The 20,412-nt window shown below is 33.8% G+C and overlaps 1 protein-coding gene across 1 annotated transcript in view; it reads left to right on the plus strand.

Annotated features, from left to right (window-relative positions):
- Nucleotides 1–20,133, plus strand: part of EFCAB7 (EF-hand calcium binding domain 7) — a 47,244-nt gene extending 27,111 nt beyond the window's left edge. The window contains exons 9-14 of the mRNA XM_075999000.1: nt 1,246–1,403; nt 2,698–2,831; nt 7,969–8,117; nt 14,392–14,601; nt 17,053–17,160; nt 18,814–20,133. Coding sequence (XP_075855115.1) covers nt 1,246–1,403; nt 2,698–2,831; nt 7,969–8,117; nt 14,392–14,601; nt 17,053–17,160; nt 18,814–18,888 — 834 coding nt within the window. The 3' untranslated portion in view covers nt 18,889–20,133. The remainder of the gene's footprint in view (nt 1–1,245; nt 1,404–2,697; nt 2,832–7,968; nt 8,118–14,391; nt 14,602–17,052; nt 17,161–18,813) is intronic.
- Nucleotides 20,134–20,412: the final 279 nt, after the last annotated feature.

A 20,412-nucleotide genomic window follows, 5' to 3' on the forward strand; every position in this document is an offset into this window, starting at 1 on the left:
CACAGTGGCAATGCAAGCTTATAATATGTGAAGATAAGGGAGGTTCATGGGATAACACATATTAGCAAGCTCCAAGATCTGTTTTTTTCACTCCTGAATATCAGTCTACATATGGCTGATCTCAAAGCTTATGGTTTCCAAAGCATAGGTATGGTAAATGTTTAGTCTTAAAAATGACCCTAAGTTATACTGGATTACTTCTGGTATCAAAATAGGACATCATGACCATAGGATGAATATGGTTTCTTTGACTTGTCAGGGCCAAAATAGGATGAAACACAGAATTCAGATAAGCAAACTTATTTGGTGTATGAGTCTCCAGGATGACCTAAGATACATGTTGGTTTTGAAAGGAATTTTTGGACATCATACCCTATAGGATTCCCTTGGACTAGTCTGTGATAAAGAGGAAATAGCCGTTTGCTTAGCTATTATACACAACTAGAAAATGCTTAAATTTAATGTATTTGACAAAGATAACCCCTAGTTTTTATAGAAAACTTTTGGCCTCCAGAAACTTTTTAGGAGATACATAGAGAAATACTATTTGCTTTCTTTTATAGAACAGGAAACTAAAATGTTTTCATATACAAATGTCCTGGCACTCATTATAAATATCCAGTAGTTGACAGAAACAGAATTTCATATAAGGCAGGTTTATATGGGATTCTGCCTCTTGTCTTATAGTCCATATTACATAAATAATAATAAAATTTTAGTGCCTTTGTCCACATAATTGGACTCTTAGAAATATGGTTAATTCATATAAGTAGTGAACCCTTTAAAAATATATTTAACTTTTGTTTTATGTCATTGAACTCTGATTTACAAATTATACATTTATATTTAAATCAAATTAGGAAACTGAAACCTGGAATATTATTACTTTTTATTAAAGGAGATCAGGGTTTACACAAAAATTTATCCTAAGGTTTATTCTTTCCTTCCTGTTAAAGATATTTGCATCATAAACATTTTTGAAGATTATTAGGGAAGATTTAGAAGATATATAATTTCTTACCTACTATAATTTTAAGCATTTGTTTTAAAAATATGTAAAGAACTAATATATCTAATGGTCTTATAATGGGGTTATCATTAACAAAAAGAATTTGAATCCTCTAAGATTGATAGAACTGTAATAGAATTGGTGAATATTGATTAAAAGGTCATTTTTAATGCTTCCCTTTCAGAAGAAAATCTCATTAAGACTCATGGTTGTTTGTATAATTCTTTTGAGAAAAGGTGTTTGGATGGACTGGTGAACTAGGACCTGGAATTTACTGGTTAATTCCTTCCACAACTGGCTGTAGGCTGAGGAAAGAAGTAAAACCAATAACAGAAGAAGCCCAACTCGTATATAGAGATGAAACAGGGGAATTATTTCTTACAAAGGAATTTAGGTAAGTTTTGCTATTAGGGTTGAAACTAAAACATCTAGACTAGATGTATATGAATAGCCTATCTTCCTCCCTTTCTTTTGGTTAGCTCCCACCCGTATCCTTAGATTCTAATTCAGTTACTCTTGTGGCAACATGGGTGAACCTGGAGGACATTATGCTAAGTAAAATGAGCCAGGCATAGAAAGACAAATATACCACATGATCCCACTTACATGTGGGATCTAAAAACATTTATCAGGTGTCGGGCAGGTGGGAGGACGAAGAAGGGAATGGGTATATACATACATAATAAGTGCGATGTGCACTGTCTGGGGGATGGACATGCTTGAAGCTCTGACTCGAGGGGGGATGAGAGCCAAAGGCAATGTATGTAACCTTAACATTTGTATCCCCATATTATGCTGAAATAAAAAAAAATAGAATTTTTATAATGTTAAAAAAAAAGTCAAACTCAGAGAGTAGAAGGATGGTTAATAGGGGAAGGAGTTAAGGGAAGCAGGGATGTTGGTCAAAGGATACAAAATTTCAGTTAGGCAGAATAAATTCAGGAGATCTATTGTACAACATGGTGATTATAGTAAAAACAATGCATTATATACTTGAAAATTACTGAGTGTAGATTTTAAATGTTCTTACCACAAAAAATAAATATATGTGATAATGGATATGTTAATAAGCTTAATTTAGTCATTTGACAATATATACATATATCAAAAAATCATGTTATATACCATAAATATATACTGAAAACAAAACAAAACAACTTTATTCTCTAGGTATCTGAAAATGATCCTCCGTTCACAGGCCTGGGATTTTCATTCATTTCTGGGTTCCATACATTTGGCAAATCAACTTTAGTCATATATCTACCAATTTTTCCCCCACTAGATAATTGCCTTTAGAAATAGATCCTGTTACACTGTTGATTTAGATAACTGTCAAATATGAAATACAAAACTTAGGTAGTTCTCCCATACCTTAGATATGCACAGTAAGATTTGGCTATGAGTAGAGAGGAAGAAGAAAGTAGATTAGAGAAAAAAAGGAGGAGAGAACTACTACTATTCATTGAATTCCTACTATGTGTTGAGATACTGTGGTTGCTTCAGAAGCTTATTTATTTCATGTAATACTAGACTCAGCCAAAACTGTATTTGTATATATTAACTTTATGGTTTACAGAAATTGTTTAATGCCATGATATTACTTCCTTTTGAAAGTTATCCTCATAGAAAGCTTCTTTAGTCTATTTGTCTTAGAGATAAGAAATAATTTATTATTTTTATAATTTTAGATCCGCTTTATCAAATATATTTGAAGTAATTGATTTAGATGGAAATGGTCATCTTAGCCTTGAAGAATATAATTTTTTTGAATTGAGAACAAGTGGTGAGAAATGTGATGAAGATGCTTGGGCTGTCTGCAGAGGTAAGCACTTTTCTTTTTCTTAATAGATGGGTAAAAATATATATATATATATATATGTACATCTCTAAGAAGTCAAGCTTTTCCTCCACAGGATATTATTATAGCCTTTAGTGACAATTTAAAAGTAGTAGCATTGTTTATAGATCATAAAAACTTAAACATCTATTTTCTTTAAACTTATAGTTAGTGTAATACTCAAGTTAAAAGAAACTGTGAATTACTCAATCATAATTTCAGTTTTCACCCTATGCACTGAGGGGCTTAGAAAATAAAAAAAACTGAGCTCTTGAAATCACTGGGCCTGAAGTGGTCAAGAGCCACAAATTGTGTCCAGGAGAGGGCAGCAAAGAGCTAACAAGCTAGAGCTTTACTTAAAATTTAAGGTTTCCATGAAGTTGTTTATACATGTTAAGAATTCTTTAATGGTTTTTGTATTTGAGTGGAATTAAGAAAGTCCATCCATGGAAGGATTGAAGCCAAAAATGCCAAGATGGACAAAGAAAATCACTGAGAATGAGGCCAAAGTCAGTTGTCACTTAGGAGGAGTCTGGGAAGAGGGTGTAGGACGTTATGTGTTTAAGGCAAGGACTGCAAGATCAAAGGGGAAAGCCAAAAAACCATCGCCAACCACAGATCTTAGAACAAGAAGTATGAGGAAGCCGGAATGCAGTCAGGAGAGATTAACTCATCTATGCTGTCACTGGGTTAGTAACATGCGGTTCTGAAAATGGTCTAAGCTTGGCAGGTCAGTGAGCGCCAGGTGGGAGTCTGTTTATCTAAACAGCAGGTAGTGTAGAAATATAATATTATTAATATAAAGGATGTTTTTTAGTTTATCTCTTTTTAGCTGAAAGTTAACAAGAAATGTATATTGATTTATAATATTAAACTTTGACTAACAGGATTGATAATATATACAATAGAGTATTATCTATAGGAAGATATAATTATATTGTAACTTTAATGATATAATCTTTTAATTCTGTTTGTTGACACTCTAGTTGGCACATTCTATAAGAGTGAATCATAATTAGGATTTTCTAACGGTAAAGTTGTTGATAAGTAAAATTCTAGTTTAATAATTTAATTAAATTGGCAAAGTTGACAGTTGACAGTTTTTAAGAACTTACCATACACCAGGTACTGATATAAGCGTTTTTACACATCAACTCTATGACGTAGTACTTTACTATTATCATTTTACAAATAAGGAAATAGAATCAAAGAGATTAAGACCAAGTTACACAGCAAGACAGTTTCACAGCTAGGTTTTAAACCCAGGCAGTCAGTTTCCACAACCTTGAACTCAATGCTATCATAAAGTCTCCAAGAATGATTGACCTGAAATATGATTTAGGGGCATGTACCATTTACTGACAATAATACTGCAAAGAAAGGAGCTTTTAAGGTTCTGAAATGTTTCCTTCTCATCATATGTAATATTAATTTTACTCATCTCTCCCCTTGATAATAAGAACACATAAGATTGCTTTAATAAACTTTTTTAGACTTAAAGTTGTTTTTATTTTTATTTTGTTTATTAATAGATTCTATTTTTTTAGAACAGTTTTAGTTTTTTTTTTTTTTTTTTTTTTTTTTGAGACAGAGTCTCACTTTGTTGTCCAGGCTAGAGTGAGTGCCGTGGCGTCAGCCTAGCTCACAGCAACCTCAAACTCCTGGGCTCAAGCGATCCTCCTGCCTCAGCCTCCTGAGTAGCTGGGACTACAGGCATGCGCCACCATGCCCGGCTAATTTTTTATATATATATCAGTTGGCCAATTAATTTCTTTCTATTTATAGTAGAGACGGGGTCTCGCTCTTGCTCAGGCTGGTTTTGAACTCCTGACCTTGAGCAATCCGCCCGCCTCGGCCTCCCAAGAGTTAGGATTACAGGCGTGAGCCACAGCGCCCGGCCTAGAACAGTTTTAGTTTTACAGGAAAATTGGATAGAAAAATATAGGGATTGCCTATATATCCCTCCTTGCTCCCAAGTTTCCCTATATTAACATCTTGCATTAGTATGGTACATTTGTTACAGTTGATGAGCAAATATTGATACATTGTTATTAACGAAAGTCCTTAGTTTATATTAGGACTCATTCTTGTCTTATTCAGTTCTATGAGTTTTGACAAGTATATAATGTCCTGTGTCTACCATTACATTATCATGTAGAATAGTTTCACTGCCCTAAAATTCCCCTAAGCTCCACCTATTCATCTAATTATTCATCCCCCTAAACCCTTGGCAACCACTGATCTTTTATTATCTCTATAGTTTTGCCTCTTCCAAAGTGTCATATAGCTGGAATCACACAGTATATAATCTTTTCAGACTGGCTTCTTTCACTTAGCAATTTGCATATAAGGTTCTTTCTTCCATGTCTTGTGGCTTGATGGCTCATTTCTCTTTATTACTGAATAATTTTCCATTGTATTGGCATACCATCGTTTGTTTATATATTCACTTATTAACATTTTGGTGGTTTCTAGTTTTTGGCAAATATGAAAACAGCTGCTGTAAACACTCATGTGCAGGTTTTCATGCAAACATAAGTTTTCAATTCATTTCAATTCAATAATTACTGAATTGTATGGTGAAACTATATTTAGCTTTGAAAGAACTATCAAACTGTGTTCCAAAGTGGCTATACCATTTTGCATTCCTGCCATCAATGAATGAGAATTCCTATTGCATCACATTCTCATCAGTATTAGGTATAGTTAGTTCTTTGGATTCTAGCTATTCTAATAGGTATGTATTTGTATCTCATTGTTGTTTTAATATGCAATTGCCTAATAACATATAATGCTGAGTATCTTTTTGTGTGGTTGTTTGCCTCATCTTTGGTGAGGTGTCTGTTTAGATCTTTTGCCCATTTCTTTTTTCTTTTGAGATAAGGTCTTGCTGTGTTTCACAGACCGGAGTGCAGTGGTGTGATCATAGCTCACTGCAACCCCAAACTCCTGGGCTCAAGTGATCCTCCCAGCTCAGCCTCTCAAGTAGCTGGGACTACAGGCTCATGCTACCATGCCCAGCCAATTTTTTTTTTTTTTAGAGAGATAGTGTCTCACTATGTTGCCCAGGCTGGTCTCAAACTCTTGGCCTCAAGCAATCTTCCTGCCTCCCAAAGTGCTAGTATTATAGGCATGAGCCACAGCACCCAGCCTTGCCTATTTTCAATTGGCATATTTGTTTTCTTATTGTTGAGTTTTAAAAATTCTTTATGTATTTTAAATATAAGTCCTTTATCAGATGGGTATTTTGCAAGTACTTTCACCTAGTCTGTGGCGTTTTTTTTCATTTTATTTTATTTTACTTTTTCTGTTAACCTGACTGGAGTGCAGTGGCATGATCATAATTCACTACAGACTCAGACTCAAACTCCTGGGCTCAAGCAATCTTCCTGGCTCAACCTCCTGAGTAGCTGTGACTACAGGTGTATACCACCACTATGCTTAGCTAATTTTTCTCATTTTTTGTAGAGTTGGGGCGGTCTTGAAATCTTGGCCTCAAGCAGTCCTCCTGCCTCAGCCTCTCAAAGTGCTGGGATTACAGGCGTGATCCATCGTGCTTGGCACTGTCTTTTCATTTTCTTAACACTGTTTTTCACAGAGCAGAAGTTTTTAATTTTAATAAAGTCCCACTTAACAATTTTTATTTCATGGATCATGCTTTTGGTTTTGTGTACTTTTGGTGTTATATCTAAAACTTTATCACCAACCCATGGTTGCATAGATTTTCTCTTGTGTTATCTTTAGAAGTTTTATAATTTTGTGTTTTACATTTAGGTTTGTGACCCATTTTGAGTTAATTTTTGTGAAAGGGGTAAAGTCTGTGCCAAGATTTTTTTTTTTTAATGTGGACGTCCAGTTGTTTCAATACCAATTTTGGAAAAGACTATCTTTTCTTCATTGAATTGTCTTTGCTCTTTTGTCAAATATCAATTGAATATATTTGTGTAGGTCTGTTTCTTGTCTCTCTATTCTGTTCCCATTGATCTGTTTGTCAGTTCTTTCACCATTCCACACCGTCTGTTGATTACTGTTGCTGTAAATGAAGTCTTGGAGTCAGGTGTTAATAAATGTTTTAAAAAATAATGACGACTGAGAATTTTAAGTTTTAAAAGTAGATTAGTTTTTTTTTGTTTTTTTTTTTTTTGAGACAGAGTCTCACTTTTTGCCCAGGCTAGAGTGAGTGCCGTGGCGTCAGCCTAGCTCACAGCAACCTCACACTCCTGGGCTCAAGCGATCCTCCTGCCTCAGCCTCCTGAGTAGCTGGGACTACAGGCATGCGCCACCATGCCCAGCTAATTTTATATATATATATATATATGTATTAGTTGGCCAATTAATTTATTTCTATTTATAGTAGACACGGGGTCTTGCTCTTGCTCAGTTGGAAAATAAAATCTTTCCTCTTGTAGTACAGTTAACAAAATATAATCTATAAAAAAAATGCCTATTCATTATCTATGTTATAGATAAATTCAGAAATTATATATGTCTAGCTACTTCTAGGTGAATTTAGTTGTGCTTATAAGTAATGTTAAAATGGGCACTTAGACCTGCCTGGAAAATGTAGTTGATTGATGTACTCCAAAATGTTCCCCATGGTCTAACAGTCTCTTAATATCTGTGGCCAATTTGGTTAAAATTAGAGGAATTAACCATATAGTAGTCTCATTAAATCTGGCAATATCCATATTTCCCTTTTTGAAACTCTAATAGTTTTGGGGGTATTTTTATCAAATTCATCCAGGGTTTAAGTGGCAAATACATTTTAAGAATTTTAATTTTTAAAATATGTATCAGTATAATACTATAAGTGAGCGAACAGTTTGGAATTCACATAGAAAAAAATGCAGTTTCCTCTAATTTTAGAATATATTTGCACAATTTATAACTTCAGAATTTGCTGAAAAACTAAATCATGTGCTGTTATGTACCTATGCTGAGTTGTGAGAAATTAGAAGATAGCCCTCAAGCATATTCTAAGCCATTCTCATTCCATTTTAAGACTGCTCATAGAATCTTAAGGCCTCCATTAAAATGAACATTCATGAGTAATAAGTAATAGACATTTTATTAAATGTATGAACTTTAAAATTATGTAAGAAACTTTTGGTTGTTTTAACAGAGAATTTTGATACAAAGAAAAATGAACTAACAAAGCAAGGATTTATGGATTTGAATTTAATGGAGGCCAATGATCGAGAAGGAGATCCTCGTGACCTTTGGGTAACTCTACACTCGATGGGCTACAACAAAGCCCTGGAGCTGACAGCGGTAAAACATTCTTAAAGTTTTGCCAGTGGGTTTAGTGTATATAATATTTTACCCCATGAACATTTTCCTGACACATGACTTTTGAATTGGGTACTCAAATTCTTGAACTTCATTATATGAATAAATCCTGGGTGCAAAAGGTTAATTCTGCTAGTTTATGCAAGTTTCTATTCTTACTTGAAATTTAGTTACTGCCAACAATTAAATAATTCAGAGATAAAAGAATTTGAACATAAGACATTAAATAATTATGTTTACTTTATAATTGGAGGTGTCTATCTGAGTTACTAAGTCTCATTTATATAGGGAAACTCTTTATCCTAACAGTTTAAAGATTCTCTTAGAATAAGGATAATGTGTCTACATGAAAATTTGGAATTCTGATCTTATAAAAGATACTTCTTGGGTTAAAATCTGTAAAACACTTGGAACAGTGGCTGGCTCATACAAAGCACTGTGTATGTATCAGCTATTATCATTATTATTAATATAATATTATAGAGGTTGAATAAGACTTGTATGAACCAGAGGAGTAATAAAAATTGGGCATTCTTAAATTTTATATTTCTGTGTCAGATTTAAAATATAGAATTTAAGAGTTTCAATTTCAGGCTACATGTTAGATATATTTGTTTATGCTCTTAAAATTAAAAATAGTATCTGTCCTTTTCCATACATGAATCAACTTAAGAGGGCAACACTAGCATTGACAAATTTTAAGTTTTAAATGCATTGAGACTTTGGCTTAATTCCTAGTTTTGACATCATTCAACATCCCTCATAAACCGGTTTTCTGAGAAGTTCTCTATTTCGTAATAGAAGGTGAATATAGTTACAGTAGCTTTGTATATCCTACTTTAACCTAACATTCAGTGAATCCCACATTTTAACTATGGTGTAAAATCAGCATCTAATCTATGAATAGTATTGATTCTGCTAAATATGTTTTTGCTTAATAGTGAAATTAGTTAAGAGCAATTTAAGACTTTTTATAGCATTTACTGATTTCATTTACCTTTGAAACCATAGGCAAGAAGGCTTTTTGAGATAAAATCTTGTTTAATTTTAATTTTGTTTATTTATTGAATAGGTAATATATTCATGTCATTTAAAATTCAACAGGTAAAAAAATACAGCATATATTAGAAAGTGTCAAAGGATGATGAGAATACCACTTAATAACTGAAATAAAAAGACAAAGCTGAATTTATTGCTTACTATAAAGGAGAACTGTGCATGTCAGGCATAGTCACTTCACTCAGAGCAAAATGCTCATTTTATTTGTATAGAGTTTAGGGGAGGAATGAAGTTCAGAGATTGCCTGGCTTTTAGAAGTATAAATGAGTTGACAGCATCTGGGGAAGCATGGTTACTCTGGTGAGACTGTTGATTGGTTGGCACTTAGCGGTGTATTTGTTGATGTGAATCCATCTCTGATTTCCTGACTTTCAAAAGTGAGGAGCTGACACTGGTTACCTGTTAAAAGTGTATCCATTGAGGTGGAGTTGTACTTTTTTATTTTTATTTTTTTGAGACAGTCTCACTCTGTTGCCCAGTTTAGAGTGTCATCGCATCAGCCTAGCTCACAGCAACCTCAAACTGCTGGGCTCAAGCAATCCTTCTGCCTCAGCCTCCCAAGTAGCTGAGACTACAGGCATGTGCCACCATGCCTGGCTAATTTTTTTCTATATATTTTTAGTTGACCAATTAATTTCTTTCTATTTTAGTAGAAATGAGGTATCGCTCTTGTTCAGGCTGGTTTCGAACTCCTGCCCTTGAGTGATCCACCTGCCTCGGCCTCCCAGAGTGCTAGGATTACAGGTGTGAGCTACTGCCCAGCCTAAGGTGGAGTTGTTCTTGATCAATTTAACAGATTTAAAATCAGTTCCGATGGCTACTGTTACCATGACAACAGAATAATCCTTTTTTTTTTTTTGCCAATGTTTATGAGAACTTTTTAATTTTCGGTTCTCTATTGATTTTATCCAACTAAAGCTGTAGAAGAAACCATCAAAGATTCACTCAACAACTGTCGTTTATTTTCTTTGATGTGTTTTTATCTGTGGAAATCTGATTTCAGTTTATACATTGATTATGAGTTCATCTTGTTTTTGACTTTGAATCATGTTAAATCATCTGTTGGGACAGTGACTGTGCAGAAGCATTTTGAGACTCTAGACAACATTTAGGAAAAACAAATATAACTAGAAGTATTATAACAAGTGAGTGGGAGGCACTCCAAAATTGTGACCCCAGATTTTCCAGGCGAGGCCAAGAAAACAAGTCCCAAATACTCCCTGAGTCTATCTTGTATAGCCTTTTACATAATAGTTTCCTCTTTTAATTAGTTATAGATTGTTTTACTTGTAGTACTAATCCAGGTACAACCTGAAGTACTAGCATTGGTACAGACTCCTCCCTGGTTGTTCAAAAGAAAATCCAAGGCTTTTAATTATATAATCAATTAAACTGCCTAGTTTGAACAAGTTAAACTGGTTTGTTATGCCCCAGGGCTGTATTACTTATTCTATCAACCAACATGAAGAAATAGTTTTTTGTTTTTTTTTTTTTTTTTTGAGACAGAGTCTCACTTTGTTGCCCAGGCTAGAGTGAGTGCCGTGGCGTCAGTCTGGCTCACAGCAACCTCAATCTCTGGGACTCAGCGATCCTACTGCCTCAGCCTCCCGAGTAGCTGGAACTACAGGCATGCGCCACCATGCCCAGCTAATTTTTTTTTTTTTTTGTATATATATTTTTAGTTGGTCAATTAATTTATTTCTATTTTTGGTAGAGACGGGGTCTCGCTCAGGCTGGTTTCGAACTCCTGACCTTGAGCAATCCACCCGCCTCGGCCTCCCAAAGTGCTAGGATTACAGGCGTGAGCCACCACACCCGGCAAGAAATAGTTTTTTTGATGACTACTTGGATGGCGTACCTCCAATGGATGGTATCACTATCTTTAGGAGTCTTTTTCCATAACGGGTTGATTATTTTGGAGTGCATGTAATAAAATGTACCTCATTGAGGGTGTTGGGGATCATATACCCTTGGAATGGCCTACCTAATAGCCATTGAGAATAATTAACCTTGGATCTGGGTTGGCAGTCTGATTTCTATATAGGAGCTGTACAAGATCCTTAGTGGATCTCTAGGTATCTTGTTTCTGGGTGTTGTGACAAATAGTATGTGTTACATTTGTATTTCTTGTAGTTCAAGCACATATTCTTTAAAGTCTCAACTTAGGCAAATCATTATTACTAATAAGGAGAATATGATGAGCCAAGTCAGATGTATGCAGTAAAGAGAAAATCAGTAAAAAGGATAAACAAAAGTATGCAGAGAAGATTGTAACCTGTAGTAGAATCTTGTTCTAATGGTCTTAGGAAGAAGCTCTTTATTTCATATGGTCATGTGCTTGTTCAAATGTTCTTGGGTTAGCAGTTCATTCTATGGATTGTCTGTTCTCTGGAGAACCTCACTTTAAGATCTCCAGAGGATGTACTTATCCAACTCTGTGAAGACTCTTTTCATTTTTCCAGAGGTTTGGGAACAATAAAGACAAAAACTATTTTTAAGTAAGGAGGAAAGCCTTATGTAATCCAAATTCATGAAAAATTGTTCCAGTTAAATGTGTTCTTTATCACAGGATCAATGATTTGGAATGTCCTAGCAGCCATGATGATTGTAACTTTTCAATAAGGAAATCCTTGACCCACCCTGAAAATAAATGTACTATTATTATTATAGTAGCACATACTCATAAACTATAAAGGGAGAGGCAACTATATAAAATCAATTTGGAAATGCTCAAAAGGTCTTTTAGAGCATAGTCTCAGTTCATGTCCCATTTTTATAATTTTTCCAGGTTAATTTAGTTACACATAAGGTATAGACTGACCACATCCTTTACTATCCTAGAAAAGCTTTTCCCCAGTGTTTAATATTAAAGCCAATTTGTCCCCATTAGAATGAGTTGTTTCATGAAGGATTTTATTTAGTGTTAGGTGGCCAGTCTGGTTTTTACTAGATGTTACCTTATGGTTCTTCCAACTCAGTGGTTCCCAGTGTTTCTTTTTAGCATTTGACAGGCTAGGTTTTGTGTATCTTTGGTGACATTGCTGAACTTCTCCATGGATTTGTTTTATTTTGTTGTTGTTTTATATAAAATCCTTTGTAAGGACTTTAGTCAGAGTATTCTGTTTAGTATAATGATCTGTTAAAGTATTTCTACAGTATATGAAAAGTGTTTCTATATTGCTTTTGAAGGAGGACCCCAGATAGTATATTAGCTTCTATAATACCCTTTTTATATTTCCTTTATGCCAGTAGTTATTTTAGGTGCCAAATCATTAATGTATTTATTGTTCATTTTTAAAGGGTGCCTGAGAAAGTGAAAAAAAAAAAAAAACCCTTCTTTTTTTCTATAACATTTTTTTTTTTTTTTTTTTTTTTTGAGACAGAGTCTAGCTTTCTTGCCTAGGCTAGAGTGAGTGCCATGGCATCAGCCTAGCTCACAGCAACCTCAAACTCCTGGGCTCAAGCCATCCTCCTGCCTCAGCCTCCCAAGTAGCTGGGACTACAGGCACAAGCCACCATGCCCGGCTGATTTTTATATATATATATATTAGTTGGCCAATTAATTTCTTTCTATTTTTATGGTAGAGACGGGGTCTCGCTCAGGCTGGTTTTGAACTCCTGACCTTGAGCAATCCACCCGCCTCGGCCTCCCAGAGTGCTAGGATTACAGGCGTGAGCCACCGCGCCCGGCCTTTCTATAACATTTTTAAAAGTCAATATTTTAAAAAGTATGCTAGCTATTAGTTTATATATTTTACTTTTTTTGTTTTTTTTGAGACAGATTCTTGCTCTGTTGCCCAGGCTGGAGTGCAGTGGTATGATCATAGCTCATTGCAGCCTCCAACTCCTGGGCTCAAGCAAGTACTGAAAAGATTCTGGTAATATTTTGCCACTTTTAAAGTCTTGGTTATCAGAATTATTCAGCCAAAGGGTATCAATATTTGAATAGTCATTGGAAATAAAGCATCTGAAAAGATCTTTGTTAGAAAGGCTTATATTCCCACATCCAGCTTTTCTTGATGTCTGCTAAATTAACTTCAGAGTTTTTATCCTTTACCCATGCTCCACCACCCCCTGTCCACCACAAACATGACCACCAGTGTATCAGTATGTGTAAATTTATTTATTTATTCAACAAATACTTATTGAATACCTACTATGTGATATGTCTGTAAATAAGAGACACTGAGGATATAATGATGAATAAAATAGTTAAAATTCCTGCCCTTATGGAGTTTATATTCTATAAAAGAGAATGATTAATAAAATGGAAAATAAATAAAATCATCTCAAAGGTTTTTTGAAAGAAACAATCCAGAGGCTGAAGTAGAGAAGGACAGTGAAAGAGTGAGGGAGGTGGTAGGCTGGAGCAGAACTTTCTGCAGAGGTGGTACCTTAAGCTTTAACATGAGGGAGGAGGACAAGGTACCCATATAAAAAGATATGAGGAGAATCTTCCAAGTAAAGAGAACACTACATATGAAGGGCCTCATGTGCTCTAGAATTTGTAAGATCTGTGTAGCTGGAGCATAGAGCAGCAGGAGACTGGGTTAGATGGAAAGGCAAAGGCTATTGTGTGCAGCACATTGTAGGCTACTGTAAAGATTAAAGGTAAGCATTAGAAAAATTAAGTTCCAAATGCAGAAAATATTTTTAGATTCCATTGTATACATATACCAAAAAAAGAAAATATTTTTAGATCTCAGATTTTAAAAGTGTTTTTAGACTTAAGTTTAAATTATGAATTTATTTTTCTATATTCCATCAGTCTCCATGCATTAAGTTTGAATTGTAAACATAACAATTTTTTTAGAGCACTTTTATGAATTCTTTCTGTAGCCTTAAACTTAGAAAGGGAAATTAAATAACATGATATTTGTTAGTTTTGAACTAATGGCAGGATGATATTATGGCTTAAAGGAGATACAGTATTACTGATATGTTAGAGGTTATAGTTTCCTTTCCTATGAACATTATCAGTTAATATACTATCAAAAAGTAAGAATTTCATACATTTTTATTACTCAATTCAGAGTAATAAAATTTTCCCCTTAAAGTTTATCAGAAGGAAAGCTGGAATGTTTAGTGTATCTTCTTAAATCATAGGATAAACATACTAATAATAAATTAAATAATTTATTTTAAATTCTATCAAAAGGCTAAAATAAAGCAAGATTTATTTTTTCTTCCATACCAGGCATGTCCCTTTGTCATCGATATCTATGCAGAAAAATGCAAGCCAAGAATTAAAGCTGTTCATATGGAGCCATGTAGTGGGCAACTTGAGAAGGCCATTTGTAAATCTGTTCTTAACAAAGGTGATGCCAAATTAATGGATGGCTATGAAAATATAATCATACATACTTATAATTATAACACCTGGATAACATCAGTTATTGAAAACAAGGTATTAATTATGAGCTGGTTCCCCTTTTTGCTATGAAGTTTACTATATTACGTCTTCTTTCTCATTCTATTCTTACATAGTAATTAAATATCCCATTACATTAATAATGTTTGTAATGGATAATTATTCTTTCTCCTCAGATTTCTAACTCAAGCTGGGCATGTCAATTTTTATATGATTTTTAAAAGTTTGAAATCATTGTTTTTCTCTTAAAATATGAAAAATAAGTATTTGGAGATTAATGGAGATAGAGCATAATCTAGGCACAAAATATTTAGTTACTAAAAGTCTTCACATATACATAGCTATTTTAATAATAGACATCATGTTTTAAGGAAATATTATAAACAAAGAAAAAATTTAACCCATGTTTTTACACCAACTATGCAATCAGATCATATAGATTTTCATCATTTTATCTAAATAAATGTATTCTGTTGCCCAGGACCTACTTTTAGCAAGCTAATTATTTCTAGCTTTGGCCATCTTTCCTGCCACTATCGATATTATAGGTCAAGAGAATACAAGCATAAATTCTTAAAGTCAGAAGCATCTAGTTCTTTAGAAATTATAAATTTTCACAAAACCTTACACCTGATGGCTGGGTACTTAGTACTGTTGGCTTATTTCTTTTAGTTCCTAGGCAAGACTTATTTTTATGCCTGCCATAAATTTCTTAAAATGTTTGGCTGAGTTTTTAGTCAATCTGAGAATATATTATATAACTAACTCTTTTAGTCAGAATAGGAGCCACCAGAAAGTATAAAACATGGTCTCTGCTTTCAAGTTTATGGGCTGTAGTTGGAAAGACAAAATTGATACTCTCAAAAGAAATAAGAGAAAAATTAAACATTAAATAATATAGTACTGTTTGTATGTGCTATAGGAGTTTTATTCTATTTGTTTCTCTTGTAGTTGTTGTGAATTTGAACCATAGAAGTTGGGGAAGGATTTGTGACAAGGGGGAGGGGATGGTGGTGCAGGGTGGTGAGGGATGATGAGAGTTTAAATATACAGACAGCCTTTAGAAGCAGGAGAAACAGTGTAAGGAGGAAACATGGCAAAGGGTCAATATGAAGTGTAGAGGAAAGAGTGGGAATATCTGCTTTGCAGAAGCAGAGAGCTTTATTTGGAGTGTTAGGAAGGTAAATAACAGATAGAATGGATCTAGATTAGATATGCTATTTTGGAAATGAGATAGAAGAGTTTAGACTTGATTAAATAAGCTTGAATCCCCAACTAGTAGATTGTAATCTTCAAATCGTATAGCCTTGCAGGGTGGTTCTAAGATACAGCATATTTCCCTTTCTGCCTTCTATGTTTTATTAGGATTAAAAGAGTGGAAGGGAGTCACTAATTCACCCCAACCCCTTTGCTCTGCTATTACCTACCGTTTCTCAATCCTCCACCTCCTTTTCCCAAGGAAAATTAAACTTTCTTCATAAAAATGTGATAATAATACTAATATTTTAGAACTTACTGTGTGCTAAGCATTTATATATATTAGTGTATTTACTTCTCACAACCCTATGAGGTAAGTGCTATCCTCACTTTACACATGGGAAACTGATGTGTAGGGAAGTTAAATAACTTGCAAAAGGGCACATAGCCAAGTAGTAGAAGAGTTGAGGAATAAATTCAGGCAGTCTTTTGTAGTCATTAGGGAGTGATAGTAGTTTCTTTAGCAGGGGAAGATTTTGACTCCTGCATTTTCCCCAGTTATCCAACTTTATTCTGTGTTCCCTTGCTTCTTATCCACCCTAGAGACCATTATCCATTCTCTCAACTGTCACTTCTTACATAAAGTTGTCTTTGAATCCCAGTCTGGGCTATTGTTCATCTTCTGTGTTTATATAGCTCCCTGTGAATAGCTCTATTATGAGACTCAGGAAAGTATTTGCAATTGTCATTTTATTTATCTGTCTTCCTTAGACCAGGAATTAGGGCCCAGGAATTGTATCTTTTCTCTCAGTACTCCTAGACCTTAGAACAGTGCCTGACACACAGTCGATAATAAATATATGTTTATTGAATGATTGAATGAATGAGGAACATAATTAAAGGGATGTTTTAGGCATATTAGTTGTAAGGTAGTAGTAGAATGAATGGAGGGTAGAAAATTAGAGATAGAATTAAAAAAATAGAGACTATTGCTATAGTAAACCAAGGATAAGATAATGTGACCCTAGTATCCATAATGGCCTGGAAATGAAGATTAAAAGGTAAATTCAAGTCACATGTAGAAGATAAAGTTTATATAATTAGTGACAGATTAGAAAGAATGAATGAGAAAAAGTCACAGATACAGAGTTGGAAAAAAGAGCCAATTTGTACAAATTTGCAGTAGACTATATGACATTAAAACAGAATTTCAGGGCTTATTCTGAGGTTTATATTTCTCTGTAATTATTAAAGAAAGGACCAGCAACTTATGAAATCTTTTTTTTATAGTCAGATGATAAAGTGATTATTCACATCAACAATGAGCTAAGTATAAACTGCATAAACAACAGAGGACTCGACGTATTTGCAGTAGAAGTGGCACCCAAATCTACAATGGTAATGTATTATTTTCTAATTAAAGCCTTTTTTTTATCTCTTTGAAAAGAAATTTTTGCTTTAATGCTATGAATAAACGTACATATGAAATGAAGTGGAAAATTATTTCAAGTGTGTTGTTTATATCAGTTTCATTCTATACTTAAATTCTAATGCAGTTCTATCACTATTCGGTTGAATGACTGGGAAGTTCACTAACCTCTCTGTTCTAGTCTCTTTAAATGTAAAATTAAGATGATATCACTAGTTTTAGGTACTTCACAAGATCAAAATAAAGGTAAAAATAAAATGTGCATGAAAGTACTTTTGAACATCATATAGAAATATAAAGTGGTACTAATAGTAATAAGAATTTTGATAACCCAACATGTTTTTATCTACATTATTAAGATTTTCTAAAATATCAAAAAAATATATTTTCTAAGGTAATTTGAGAGGGAAAATATCTCTGAGTTTCAAATAAACAACTATGTCAAGAGTGAAAATAGCTGTAGTTCTAATATTAGCAGTACTCTGGGGTTCTAATTTAGGCAGGAGTTCAAAGGCACATGGACAAATCGATAGATCCCTAGGGTCTAGTTAAGGGAAAAAGGAGAAAGCTTTCTATTCTTACTCTTTCTTTCTCCAGACTGTCCATGAAATCCTTTTTCTTTTCTTTTCTTTTTTTTTTTTTTTGAGACAGGACATTACTCTGTCACCCAGGCTAGAGTGCAGTGGCTTGATCACAGCTCACTGTAACGTGGATTGCTCAAGCAATCCTCCCAACTCAGCCTCCCAAGCAGCTAAATGTGCTACCACTCTTGGCTAATTTTTAAATTTTTTTGTAGAGTCAGGGTTTCACTATGTTGCCCAGGCTGGTCTTGAACTCCTGGCCTCAAGCTATCCTCTTGCCTCAGCCTCCCAAAGTGCTGGGATTGGCCAGGCACCGTGGCTCACGCCTGTAATCCTAGCACTCTGGGAGGCTGAGGTTGGAGGATCGCTCAAGGTCAGGAGTTTGAAACCAGCCTGAGCAAGAGCAAGACCCCGTCTCTACTAAAAATAGAAAGAAATTAATTGGCCAACTAAAAATATATAGAAAAAATTAGCCGAGCATGGTGGCACATGCCTGTAGTCCCAGCTACTCGGGAGGCTAAGGTAGAAGAATTGCTTGAGCCCAGGACTTTGAGGTTGCTGTGAGCTAGGCAGACACTATGGTACTCTAGCCCAGGCAGCACGGTGAGACTCTGTCTCAAAAACAAACAAAAAAACCCCAAAGTGCTGTGATTACAGGCTTTAGCACTGTGTCTGGCCTACAAAGTCCTAAAACATTCTGGGACAGGTTAAAGAGAGATTATCTTTTCTGTTTCTCCAATTAAGATTTCAGAAAATGCTCTAGGCTTATCAAGGAAAGGTATTTACTCCACTTTCTGCCATTCTTCTTTACCCGCATTTACACACACCAACTGACAATTAGTATGTTAGGGTAGGATTTAGACTGGATTGTCCTGTTAGATCTCAGATCATAGCTTTCTAGTGCCTGTAAAAATAATACTATAGAATTTTATCTGCATAGGGATATTTTTTACATAAGGCCTAAAAATGTCCTAATTGAAAAAATATCCAAAAATAACAATATACAAAAGGAAAGTAAAAGCTTTCTCTTTTTATGTGCAGGTTTGTCAACATGTAATGCCCCTGAATGAACAACAAGAATGGATATATTATTGTATATATTCCCTTATTTCTTAAATCTAAGAAGTATTTCAGATTTATTCTGTTATTTGTTAATCAACTAAATACTAATCAATTTAACTGATATACCTAAATAATAATCTAATTTATATGCATTTATATTTTATGTCCATGTTATATATACTTTATTATTAAAATATAAATAATCTTTTTAATGTGTGGCCTTCTTACTTTGGTGGGAACTCTAAGCACATTTAATTTAGAAATAGTAAGTCAAAATAAAATTACAGGTAAGATTTTAAAAATTAGTATTCAAGGAATTCTACAAAATCTTTTATACTTTAGATTTATCATACTCACCTTAAAAAATCTAAAAGGAAATGTAAATATAAAAATAGCCAGTTAGCTTTCCAATCAAAAAAATTAAACCAAAACTTATAAGCACTTATTTTTACATTAAGAGCCCAAATCTAATGATAATATTAGAAATATTTTGTTCTAATAGTAAATTTTCATGAATTTATTTGTGGATTGCTTTTATTAAATATATTTTGAAATAATAGGAGTTAAATCAAATATACATTTAATGAAGCAGTATAGGGCATGAAAAATTAGGCAATTAAGAACTGTATGACAATATCAGTAACAGAATACCTGACCAGTAAATGTCAGCTTTTGAAATATGAATGCCATTATGGCAGTATATTTTTTTCATAACGAGTACATGTTACCATGTAGTTTAAATGTCATTTGGATTTTTGGACCTTGATTTAGATATCTGTAAAATGGGTTGTCATTACTAGCAGTTTGAATTCTTCAGATGATGTGTCTTTAAAAATAATGAAATGTGAAAACATTTTATTAATTGCCAAATGCCTTATAAATTCAATAAATGTGATCATATATTCTATTCTATTTCACAAAGTATTGAATTATGGAAAATTAATTATCTGGCTATGATACTAAAAGCATATAATAAAGGTATTATCTATGCCCCCAAGTTGTAAAGGAGCTTTTATAATAGGATGATAGGTGACATGAAGTGGTATCATTAGAACATGGAGACTCAAGAAAAAGAGTAATAGGCACTTAAGCCTTACCTTCCACCACTGTCATCACTTAGATATATCAAGCCATTTTCCCCCCTTTCCATTGCTCACTTATTAAAAAGAAAAAAGACCCAAAACTGTCTTACTGGTCTTATTTTCAATTAGTAAAGAAGACAAAGATGTTTTGTTTCAAGTTAAACTTTCTTCTAAGTAAATGAAAGCCCAAGGGAATCAGCTATATAAAGAATATAAAATATACTTTGCCATTCTGAAAATAAAAGGAAAGAAAAAGAATAAAAAAAATAAAGAATATAAACTAGGCTACATTTTTGGACCTTTAACTAAATTATTTTTTAAGGATTACCTGAGTACTGTGGTACTGGAATATCCAGAAAAACTATTCAAAAGTCCTGAAATACTTGAGTCATAGACTGATAGTAATTCTTTAACCAACCGAATTAACATACAAGAATGTTTTCTTTAATTTTGAAAGGTGCTTTGTTTTTTTAGAGTTCTGCCAGATTAACCATGT

This window comes from Microcebus murinus, chromosome 2, assembly GCF_040939455.1.
Source record: "Microcebus murinus isolate Inina chromosome 2, M.murinus_Inina_mat1.0, whole genome shotgun sequence".
Lineage (NCBI taxonomy): Eukaryota > Metazoa > Chordata > Mammalia > Primates > Cheirogaleidae > Microcebus > Microcebus murinus.